The sequence below is a fragment of the Argopecten irradians genome, chromosome 1, assembly GCF_041381155.1.
Source record: "Argopecten irradians isolate NY chromosome 1, Ai_NY, whole genome shotgun sequence".
NCBI lineage: Eukaryota > Metazoa > Mollusca > Bivalvia > Pectinida > Pectinidae > Argopecten > Argopecten irradians.
Genome location: NC_091134.1, coordinates 47,480,361 through 47,492,160, shown reverse-complemented (window position 1 = coordinate 47,492,160; position 11,800 = coordinate 47,480,361). Strand labels below are relative to the sequence as shown.

At 34.8% G+C, this 11,800-nt stretch overlaps 3 protein-coding genes across 4 annotated transcripts in view; 1 reads left to right on the top strand and 2 right to left on the bottom strand.

Moving 5' to 3' along the window:
- The window catches only part of LOC138330404 (hexokinase type 2-like), a 47,401-nt gene that overhangs the window by 30,066 nt on the left and 5,535 nt on the right, over positions 1 to 11,800 (bottom strand). Inside the window, exon 1 of one of the 2 annotated variants that reach the window (XM_069278011.1) lies at positions 7,909 to 8,024. The exons of the other annotated variant lie outside the window; for it this stretch is intronic. The gene's annotated coding sequence lies outside the window, so the exon portion shown is untranslated. Of the gene's footprint in view, positions 1 to 7,908; positions 8,025 to 11,800 lie in introns of those variants that run through there. 2 annotated transcript variants of the gene reach the window in all.
- On the bottom strand, positions 2,148 to 7,777 carry LOC138330429 (DNA repair nuclease APEX1-like). The gene is made up of 9 exons (XM_069278047.1): positions 7,610 to 7,777; positions 7,286 to 7,306; positions 6,277 to 6,321; positions 5,658 to 5,834; positions 5,046 to 5,244; positions 4,601 to 4,672; positions 4,182 to 4,328; positions 3,890 to 4,070; positions 2,148 to 3,368 (listed from the first exon to the last, which is right to left on the bottom strand). Exons 1-9 carry the CDS (start codon positions 7,625 to 7,627, stop codon positions 3,251 to 3,253), a joined length of 978 nt encoding a protein of 325 aa, XP_069134148.1. The 5' UTR covers positions 7,628 to 7,777; the 3' UTR covers positions 2,148 to 3,250.
- On the top strand, positions 8,091 to 10,362 carry LOC138330423 (ankyrin repeat and SOCS box protein 8-like). Its single transcript, XM_069278033.1, has 2 exons — positions 8,091 to 9,581; positions 9,885 to 10,362. Exons 1-2 carry the CDS (start codon positions 8,835 to 8,837, stop codon positions 10,167 to 10,169), a joined length of 1,032 nt encoding a protein of 343 aa, XP_069134134.1. The 5' UTR covers positions 8,091 to 8,834; the 3' UTR covers positions 10,170 to 10,362.

Here is an 11,800-nt window from a genome sequence, read left to right as displayed (position 1 = left end):
TTAATTTTTAAATATCTTTGGTTGGGCTAGGTCCAGTGTAGCCCAATTTACGAAAAGTTCTTAACTTTTAGTGGGAAAGAAAAATAAATTCGTCCGAAAGCGATCGTCTGCGGCACGGTAGCCCACTTCATGTACCTTTCCGAAACGACTTTTAATTTGTAAAATGGGAATGTAAAATGAGATTAATACTTTTGTAGAGTGGCAAAAGTTATTATCTTACCGTTATTACAACACTAATCATACCTTCTGAACAATCTAACCAAAACAAATTAATTGCTAATTTTCAAAATAGAACGAGTCGTGTTAGGTTTCCCGCCCTCTTCCTTATTCCTTGAAATCGGACATTCAGCATTTTTGTGTACACTAACGGCTGTCTTACTATTCCTAGGCATGCCTTTATCCCCAAAATATTCATATTCAAATCTGGTAGGATGATTCCCAGTGAGATCTAGATTTGCGGTGTAACGTTTTATGTTTGATGGGTTGAAAATGGCTGTGCAGCGGCCATCTTGGATTTCAACGAGAAAAATTCAGGATTTTAGCAAATTGATAAACATTTTGTAGTAACATGTAATATAACGAAGTAAAGTTGTTCATTCGTCAAGGATTTACTGAAAGGAGTCAAGGTTATAACTTCAAAGGTCAATATTGAATATTGCTTTTCTGATGATAACAAAGTTGTTAGGGAATCAAGCAGATTCACCTGACCATATGACAGTGTCAGTGGATACAAGTCAAGGTCATTGTGTCAGATATAAAGGTCAATAAACATGGTTCAGGACTTCAAGTGATGCTAAATTCATTCTTATAACAGTAACGATTAATAGTTCAAACTTGAATTCCAAGCATTGCTTTAATTCTGATAACAGTAACGATTAATGGTTCAAACTTGAATACAAGCGTTGCTACATCCGTTCTTATAACAGTAACGATTAATGGTTCAAACTTGAATTCCATATAACAGTAACGATTAATGGTTCAAACTTGAATTCCATACAACAGTAACGATTAATGGTTCAAACTTGAATTCAAAGCGGTGCTACATCCGTTCACAGTAAAGATCAATGGTTCAAACTTGAATTCCAAGCGATGCTACATCCGTTCACAGTAAAGATCAATAGTTCAAACTTGAATTCCATATAACAGTAACGATAAATGGTTCAAACTTGAATTCCATACAACAGTAACGATTAATGGTTCAAACTTGAATTCAAAGCGGTGCTACATCCGTTCACAGTAAAGATCAATGGTTCAAACTTGAATTCCAAGCGATGATCAATGGTTCAAACTTGAATTCCAAGCGATGCTACATCCGTTCACAGTAAAGATCAATAGATCAAACTTGAATTCCATATAACAGTAACGATTAATGGTTCAAACTTGAATCCCATATAACAATAACGATTAATGGTTCAAACTTGAATACAAGCGTTGCTACATCCTTTCTTATAACAGTAATGATTAATGGTTCAAACTTGAATTCAAAGCACGCAACCATTTTTATCACATTTGGAAATAGGACCAAATTAAAGACACCAAATAAGATATATGCGTGGCCAGAACTATCGACATTTAACTAGCAGTGAAAAGGATTTTTTTGTTATCAACATGATAACCTATGTTTTCATATAACATCCATGAAGCAACGAAGAGATCGTTCCTGCACCAATGGGTGAACCGCGGGGAATCGCTTGTTGAGGGAGAAGGCCACATTTTACAGATTGAGCAATTGCTTCCGTATAACAACAAAGTAATTATTCACTAACAGTCTTGTTAGCCCTTCTTTATAGATATTCAGATTTGGATTACTTTACCATGATAGGATCGCCAAATCTTAAATTAATGCGTTCTTATACATTTGATTTGTTTCAATACCATTCTGGCACATTTGAATCTGCAACTTACAAATCAGTCAAGGTCAGATTTACGGGCAACCTCTGATCCTTATGGAAGTAACCCAATGTCAGAATGATACTGGTCAAAAATCAGGAACCTCCAATGTTGATATTTTTTTACCTTGAAATAAGGCGACACAACTGAGAACAGAATGTATCTCAATATACACAGGTATATACATTTATCAACAGGTCACAGAATTTTATCACATTGCCATGGAAACAATTAAAATATTCAACATGACACAAATCTGAAGATTCATGGTTTTATTGATGTACTTTACTGAAGTCATCAAATCATTGTCATTAACAGGTGTGTTTAAAACATGTTTACAAAAAAATACAACGATGAATTGACTTTGATTTTCTGGCAAATTATACATCATGCATCAACATATATACGAAAGAACTGCTCACATGCATGAACACACACATTTCACATACCCAACATTGTCACAACACAACATAAAAATATTCTTCATGACTACATATACATGTAATAGGTAATGAATTTTCAGTCTTGAAATGAGGAAAATGATCAATGATCAATACTTCACGAAATATTCAGAAACACTGAAAATACTTTCAGATACAAGAAAACTCCCATGGTTGTTGCTGGCATCCATGTATGCATTTCAACATTAGTCTAGGCTTTGCCGTTTGCTATACCATCTGTATCGATGAAACCAAGGGAGTTAACTCCAATATATATCAGAACGGTTGATTTTATTACTACAAACTGATGGAATTAATTTGTTCACTATAAAATGAAATTCTCTCTCTTGTTTCAATGTGGAATAAACTTAAACAAAATCAGCATTTTGAGCTGAAAACATTTAATACAAAATTCTTTTACAGCTGTTTTATAATGTATTGGTTCAACATCCATTTGAAAATTACTCCCTATTTCGTATTAAAAGTATCACCTTGGTTGGTTGGTAGTGCAATCTTTAGTTATAGATAATGACATCTCTAGTGAGCTATGTGTCATGTAACCAATGACTTCATCAATGAATATCACATCTGCGTGTATTAAAGAAACATTTCATTGGCTAATGTGATTCTGCTGTAACCAAAGATTCTATTGGAGGATTTAATAACTAAAGATTCTATTGGAGGATTTAATAACCAAAGATTCTATTGGTAGACTATTACATTGATTGATAGATTTGATAATACTGAAATCAAGCTTTTCATTGGTTGATTTGATACTGTTATTATCACACATTCTCCATTGGATGATTTAAAATTGCTGTATTCAACAATTCCATTGGCCTATTTTCCTTTACTTTAACTCCCTGATTCAGATCAAGTAATTCATTCAGATCTGTCTGTTTTTTGAAAGGCTGCTCTAATCAAAGAGCCATAGATAACATAATTGGACAGTGATCACTACCCATAATGCTTTGCTGGATTATGCTGTCACACAGGTCAACCTTCAATCGTTGGGAGAGAACAAAGTAGTCGAGTCGCCTGGAAACCAAAATACCATATTGTTACACATAGCATATATAAAACATCAGCAGTAAGAAATATAGCATTAGAATTAATCATAACAACAATATCAAATAAATTTATATATTGTAACCTGAATAGTAACATAGTATTTGAAATAGAAACGTCTGTAAGACATAAGTATTCGACCAAATAAGCGCCCAAAGTGTTTAAAAAATTGAAAAAATGAAAAGGTGCTTAATAAGACAAAATTATTTCAAACCTATACAGTTTTAATAGTTTTGGTCTGATGCCCGGGCAATTGAAATGAGGCCTCAAAAAGGGGAGGGGCATTTATAAGGACATGGACACTTCTAGGGTAGAATATGGTAATTGCCCTGCCTCAATTAACCAAAGCGGGTCAGAACGGGACATGATGTTCAAATTCACAAACACCATATTATGAAATGACCCTCTTTCATGGTAGAACCATATTACAAAGTAAATCTTAATAATTCAGTGGATACAAGGTTCAAATGATATCCAAACAATATGCTCACCACCCCACATTCTTTGCACGTGAATTCATCATGTATGTCCAGAAGGAGAAGCAGTCTCGTGCGTTTGGGTACAGCTCTCGGAATGAATCCACATAACCTTCAGCCAGCAGGTTTGTAAACTCCTCTCTTTCAGCCTCAGTAAATCCTGCTGTCTTCTTGTTTGTCTTTGGATTCTTTAGGTCTGGAAACAGGAAAATACTACAACACACATCATTTAACAGAAAATATAAGGAAGAATTAGAAATTCTCATTAACATCACATGATTTGTCAGTATCCTTGAGAATTATTTACCTGCAGGTGTATGTGCAACATTTAGATCTCCACACAAAATGACTGGTTTCTGGGCATCCAGTTTCTTGATATACTCGCGGAAGTCAACATCCCATTCCTTGGTTCTATAGTTCAGTCTTACTAGACCTTTCCCTGAGTTTGGCACATCTGTAAGAAAATAGTGAAGCACACATGTTACATATACCTTAGATGTCAAAAGAAATAACTGTGTTTATATGATTTAAAAGTTTTAAAGCTTACCTCTAATACAATAATAGATATACTATACCGCTATGTGTGGCTAATTTTGGTCAAATTTTGTAACAGACCAATCAAGACAAGAAATAATCATTAAACACATTCTTGAAGAATTATAACATCATACTAAATGTTAACATAATATCAGCTTGTGTCCTAAACTATTAGCAATTAATACTTACATGATGTCACTAGAAAGAATTTGTCAAATTCTGCTGTAATTGTACGGCCCTCGTTGTCGTGCTTCTTTTGACCTAAAATACAATAGGGAGCCTTTATTGCTTCACCATTTGTTACTTGTGTACAAAGTAGAAATGTTGTTGGTGAATGATGAATTGGCATTGTCAAGTTGCTTTAAAAATATTCACTTAGTTACTTATGATGTCACAACTGTAGTTTCATTCAGTCTACAATGCATCAAATCATTATATAATTCAATCCCTCATCGTTTGCTGGAAGTTAAAAATTCCAAAGGTCAGTTCACAATATATGGTAAAAGTAATTATTCTATTGCTGTTTGATTAAAGTTTTACATCATACTAGTGATGCTGAGCTCTACAATGATGTTCACCATCATTGAAAATCACAAATACTTTTGTCATGGCGCTGTACATAAAGCCAACTCACCAATGCCATATGTCACATTGACAGGCTTTGTTTTTGTGTACATGCCAGTCCCAGCATAACCCTCAGTTTCTGCCGATGACCAGTAGGCATGGTAACCGTCCACTTCAGATTCCTTTGGTAACTTGGCTTTGGAACACTTGGTTTCTTGGACACAAAGAATGTCAGGATCATAGGTCTTCAGGTAGTCTAGACCATCTCCCTATCAAGAACGAACCATGGTAGTATGTGAAATTGTACTATCAACAACAGATCATGGTAGAATATTCAACAACAGATTTATGGTAGAATGAGCTACAATATTGAACAATATTTTAACAATATGTTTTGATTTTCTGATAGCTTCTAAAAGACTAAAATTGGATCAGAATGACACATAATATCTGTGACTCTCATATGTTTAAACAGTGACTCAATTCCCCTTACACTGAATGTCACTTATGTATTATGTATTTTACAGTCAAATATTACAGAATTAGTCTATAAAAAATGTCAAATGACATTTAAAAACCTTAAAATGTAACAGTTTAGCATAAAGAGGGTTTATAAACAAGTTTTACAGCGAAGTGTTTACATCAATGTAACGAATCTAACGAAAGTTGTTTATATCTTTACCTTCATCCAGGCACGTAGGCCGTTGATATTCCAGGAGGTGATTTTCAGTGAGGACTTGCGACCATCCTCTGTAACTTTGTCTGGGTTGAACTCTTTCGGAAAGCTGGTGTCTGTTCCCTCTGGCAGAGACTCAAGGCTGTCCTCTTTTTTGGGTTTGGGAGTTTTTCCTTTGCCATTCTTTGAGGTAAAATATAAATTGGGGTCAAAAGTTTTTAGGTTAATCACTTATTTTTTTCAACATTTGTATAAATAATTTTTAACAGGAAATAATGCTTACATCTTCAATCATATTTAAAAACAAATTATCCTATTAAACTCATCCACCTTTATTGTAGAGAAATACGCTGGACCACAATAGTGTAAATAGCCATCATCTTGTTCTGGCCTTCCTTTTATACCGTTTTCAACCCAATAAGCCCCCCTGTCCCTTTAAGCGCCCCTCCCCTTTTTGAGGCCTCAATTTCAATTGCCCAGGCATAAGACCAAAACTATCAAAACTGTATAAGTTTGCAATAATTTCATCTAATGAAGCACCTTTTTTATTTTTTAAATGCCCTGAGCATTTCTTGGGTTGAATACGGTAACATGTGATAGATTTATAGGAGATGATAATACATACTGATGTACCAGCTTCATCCACTTTGACTTGTTTTTCTGCTGGTTCCTGTTGAAGACAAATTCAGATACTGCATTTGTATGTAGTTAATGCATACCATGTCTATAGCATTTCCATTGTGTGTATTCATATAGTTATTTGAGAAACTGTTTTAGCCAGAGACACCAGAGTTGACACTGCCGAGTGTGGCCTTTGACAAGGTAGTTCACTATTTTATTCATGATTCTTGATCATCATATTTTAAACGCAGTCCTTAAAATAGTTGCAACATTAAACCAAATGTTTTCTCAAAAGTACATATCTAGCATTTAAGCCCTTCACCAGATATATATCAGTCAATATGTCTAAGTGATAGTAAGTCTGGTATCAAAGAAGAAAGGCAATATTAGCATTAAACATGAGGGCTCAACTAAAAATATTTTAACCACAAATAGATATATGGACAGTTTAACCAAGGACGTATATAAGAAGGATAAGTCACACTGGGTTTGGGTCGAGTGCGGCGCAGGAGCTTTTGTGTTTGTGCACTGACTGTGATATTGGGCGACGATTGATTTTCCTTTGATATCCGCCGGCGCAGCCTTTGATTTAGCTTGCGGGTGTGAGGGCTACCGTCTTACTTTCTGAAACGTGCTGTCATTTCATGAGCTGTTGTATTTTTTTAACAAAAATTTAAAACATTTGTTCTAAATCTTCCGTCCTTAAAGCAAGTACTAAACATTGTAAAATTTAATCAACTTTACATTGGTGTTTGGTTTGACTCGTTAAGGCAAGTATTTGTTGAGAAAAATGGTTTTTATTCTTGGTTCATAAGCGTCTCGCGAGGTGTTAAGTAGTGTAAAGAGACAGTCACAAATCCTTCTCACTTATAAATCCTTTGGTTTAACAAACAAAAAATTCTTTCGAGTTGATAGGTTGCCTTCAATTAAATATATTTCCGTGTGCAACATCTACAACACATACCAATTTAATTAAGCTGTTCTTTTATAAAAAAAAAATGTGTTTAACTTACATCTTCAGGAGTCTTTTTAGACTGAAAAATAAAAATGTACAAATTAATTAAATTGAAACACATTCAGGGGATGTAACTCGTACAGTCGTAAGATACAATGTACGTGTACTATATATTTATAATCAAAAGCATGGTGTCCATAGGATGTCAACAACATCAAATCATGAAGACTGAGAGACTTAATCCTTATAGCTTTTAAACCCTTATATTTACTCTCTCTAGACTGCGTACATGATCAAATAAATGAACTGATGTAATGTACATCTGTGCGGCAGTAGGCCTACTCCACTAGTCAAAATGTTTTGCATGCAAAAATAATCTTACCTTGCGTTTGGGCGGCATATTCTTTTTACTCAATGACAAGACTCCAGAAGTAAAAAGTGTTCTTCGCACGCTTGAATACACCAAGTACGAGACGAGCTTTATGTGAACCGATGAGCACGCCAGAGCAAAACGATCACAAAGAAACAGCCGACGGCAGAAGAAACGAAAATTACAAGCGTCTTCGCCACATTTTTCCCGCGCTTTTGTTTACACTGGAATGGGTTTAGTTGTAATAGTATTGTAATTTTTGGGGAAAAGCAAATTTAAGAAAAGCCATATTTGTATATATAAAAACTTACAATTTACGTATTAGCTGATGACAAAACGAATTTCTGTCCTTGTCAAGAAATAGATGCTGCATAGTTTTGAAACTGAACAGACGAAGTTTCTTGAACGTTTGAAACGGAGGGTAATATCAAAAGGTTCCGATCGACCTTTTTCGGAAGCTTTTGGAATTTTGCCTAACTTGTGTACAATCAGAGGGCACCTGCCGGAAGTTAACCAATTTAACTTGGATACATGACGCTTTTGCAACTTCATATGGCCCATATATTGACACCGAGTGTTTTGGTGTCAACTCCTAGTTTTATGAATTAGCATTGGAAATTTTGGACAACTATAAAGTGAAAATAATGCATCGACGGTGTTGTCATTCCATGTTTGCGCACTCTGGAGTCTTTATCTATATACAGAATATGTAGTTTTGCAAGTATAACTATACCGGTTGAGAGCTCTGTACGGTGTTAGTTAATTTACATTTGAAATGACTGCTTATCGGTGCATGAGATCACAAGACAGTGCTAACTGCTGTTGCGTGACAGACGTATCCGTAATTAAAGTAACACGCCGCGCCGACTTTCTCGAGTGAAAGTGGGGGCAGTAAAGCAACAGAAGTCTTGGTACTCTATTAATTATGTACAAGGCCAGGAATTAACTTAGTGAGGGTCTCAAGGAGCTGACCAGGAATTCTTTATTTAACAACGAACAGTACGTTATGGAATTAATCAATGCATGTTCAAGCGACAACCTCTATAGAAATGATAAATTTATTTTTGCCATGATTTGCTAATTACAGGTAAAGAATTTATAAAAGGAAAAAAAACTCTCTTTCCATCGAGTCATGATTTTTGTAAAGAAATCCTTTTGAACCCCCTGTAATGAAACGATACCCAGGAATCTCCATAACATTACATAGGTGCCGACTGGTTTGCTAAATGCCAGTTCAATGGAGAGTGGCCTGTTAGTCAGAACAATGGATTATTTCGAGGATGACTTGTATGACATCCTTTTAAAAGGGAAGCGGGAATCCCTTAAGGAGTATCTGGACAAGGGGCTGGACGTGAACCATGCATTCCGCAGTACTGACCGTCCTGACCGGCTCGGTAAAACTCTTACAGAGGTGGCGGTGCAGGCACAACAGAAGGAAGTGGTGGAGGAGTTGATCAGTAAGAAAGCAAATGTCAATCTGAAATACATTGTGGATGTCAACAATTACGCTTACACATTGAGGGAATATAAAAAGAAAGATTGTTTAAAGCTAACTGTGATGTATGCATGTATTGTGAAAAACCAGGTGGACATGATTAAATTACTGGTTCAGGCTGGCTATAATGTAAATAACCATGACGACCGTGGCTGTACCTGTCTATGGCACGCTGTGGATTTAAATAACTATGAAATGGCTAAAGCCATTCTTTTAGCCAAAGAATGCGATGTGAATGTGATGGACACCGCCCTTCTCCGACCTCTACATATAGCCGCAATGCATGGTAACCACAAAATTATGTCGCTATTGATACGGAGAGGGGCTCGTATTGATGCTGTTCAACTGCGAGGATGGACAGCGTTAAATCTGTCTTGCCGGACGGGATGTGTACCAACGACACGAATGTTACTTCTGAATGGTGCTGATCCAAATCACATTGCTTATAATGAACATACACCACTTTCTATGTCTCTACAGTATTGTGAGGTATGTTAAGATATCCCTCTCATGTTACACCATGAAAAAATGATCAAAATAATGTAATTAAAGTGAGGGAAAAGTACAATAATCTACAAATATATTTATCACTATGCAGACTTTGTATAATAATTTTAATTAATCATGTATGTTTAATCAATTCTTCAAATGGTTCATATGTAATCATTTATTCATATTTAAATTGTTTTTAAAGTTTGTTAAAAATAATACAGATATTGTTGGCAACTGATCTCAGGTTTTTGTGGACGGTTTTAAGCTGTTATATGTAATATTCGTTACTGGTACTTTCAGGACCGACAAATCCCAGAGCTACTTCTAGAAGCAGGAGCGGAGGTTACTATGTCTTTAATCAAAAAGTGTAAGGAAGAGAAAATGATGAACTTATTACTGAATCCAGACCTCTTCTACTTAATGAAGTTTTTGTCAGAGACACCAAGAACCCTGAGGACATTGAGCTGTCTACGGATCAGGAAATCTTTACTTCAGTCAGCATCTGATCTTCATATCATACAGAAGGTTGAGGGCCTACCTCTGCCTAAGTTGATCAAGGAATATTTACTTATGGCTCATTTATAATGGTAACCGTAGTGTAGACTTAAGAGACTGTACATATTACTTTGACAATCATATTGGACAACAAATTGATAACCTGTTTTTAACCATGGTAAGTCGGTAACCATGGTTAATGATGATGCCTGTGTATTGTGTTCTAGTAAACATCGAATGCTATGGTTAACAAACTGATGACGAGAATGTATATACATGTACATGTTCCAAGAGTTAGCATAGCCATGGCAACATATTGATAAATGTAATTGTTACCATATGACAACGATTAATTACTTCTCTAAATCCATGATACCAGGAGTAAATAAAAAATCGTCTGCCCTTTATATATTACCATGGTAACCATGATGCGTCTTTCAGGGCAGCAAGTTTAAGGATTTGTGCAGCCCATTTTTTTTTTAAATTTTTTTTTTGATAATACGTCAGGATATTGCTTTGGATTAATGAAAAATTAAGTCCCACACAACGAATCGCCTAGCGTTTAGCGCTATCGGTTGGTTTTGGTCGTGATTTAACGGGTAGCGTCGACTACGGTTCAGAGATAATGAGCTAGGTGGTCACGTTGGTCTTGTGATGTCAGAGTAGTCCGCGGCTACACAAGGTAAGCCTAGTACATACATGTATATATAGCACATATACGTATACGTTAGATCTACAATTTTGAGTTTTTCGAGTAAATGGTTATTCTAGCTTTATGATGTAGATATTTTCAGTTTCAAAACATTCCATTTACAACACTTAAAAAATTCAGACAAGCATATATCTAACTTTAGATTAGATAATCAGTCCAATTTGATAGCGATATCAAAAAGATGTTCGGATCAGTATGGACTTAGATTTAGATAGCATTGGATGTAAATTTCAGTGTAATAAAAAACAGTATAATGTAACACTATCTTTTTACGAGTAAAATCCCAAAATTTTAGCATGAATATATCTAGAATCCGTGTTTTTATTTCAAACTTCTGCTATAACGATGCAAACACGGCACAGTTTTTGATTAAAAATAAAATGTGGTTATCAGTTATGTGATATTGGAGTAACAGTACCGAACTTATACCGAAAATAATATGTATATCTATATTGTTGCCTTTGAAACTTTATCCCTAACGTTAACTAAAAAAGCAGAAATACATCAATGGTATTTCTGATATATGTTCCTAAATCAGTTTAAGTGTAGATTTAAATTCATTATTTCAAAATTATACTAAATCCTTAAAATAGTATATTCATTGTCGACCGTTTTGTATATCATACCGTGATTTAATAGTATGGTATATGAACATTTTATCGTATAATCCAAAAAGTAACCACATATAGTGTTCAAATGAAAAATTGAAATTACTTGTATACAGGCATTATAAAAAGATATAATATCTTGTACATTTTTAAAAATATACTAAGTGATATTTAAAATAAGTATATTTAGTGTGATAATGTTGTAACCCTTCTTGTATGACTATACATGTACATTTAGATTCGAAACGGTGAAAATACATGCTTAGAATTTTTACTAATACCTTAGAAATTACGGAAGGTTGGTATATGCCACGATTCCGTAATTACAGTACTAGACTGGAATAATTTTTAAGGTTAAACCTTTAGTTGAAATAGTTCTTAGAACCATTTTTGTGTTTCTG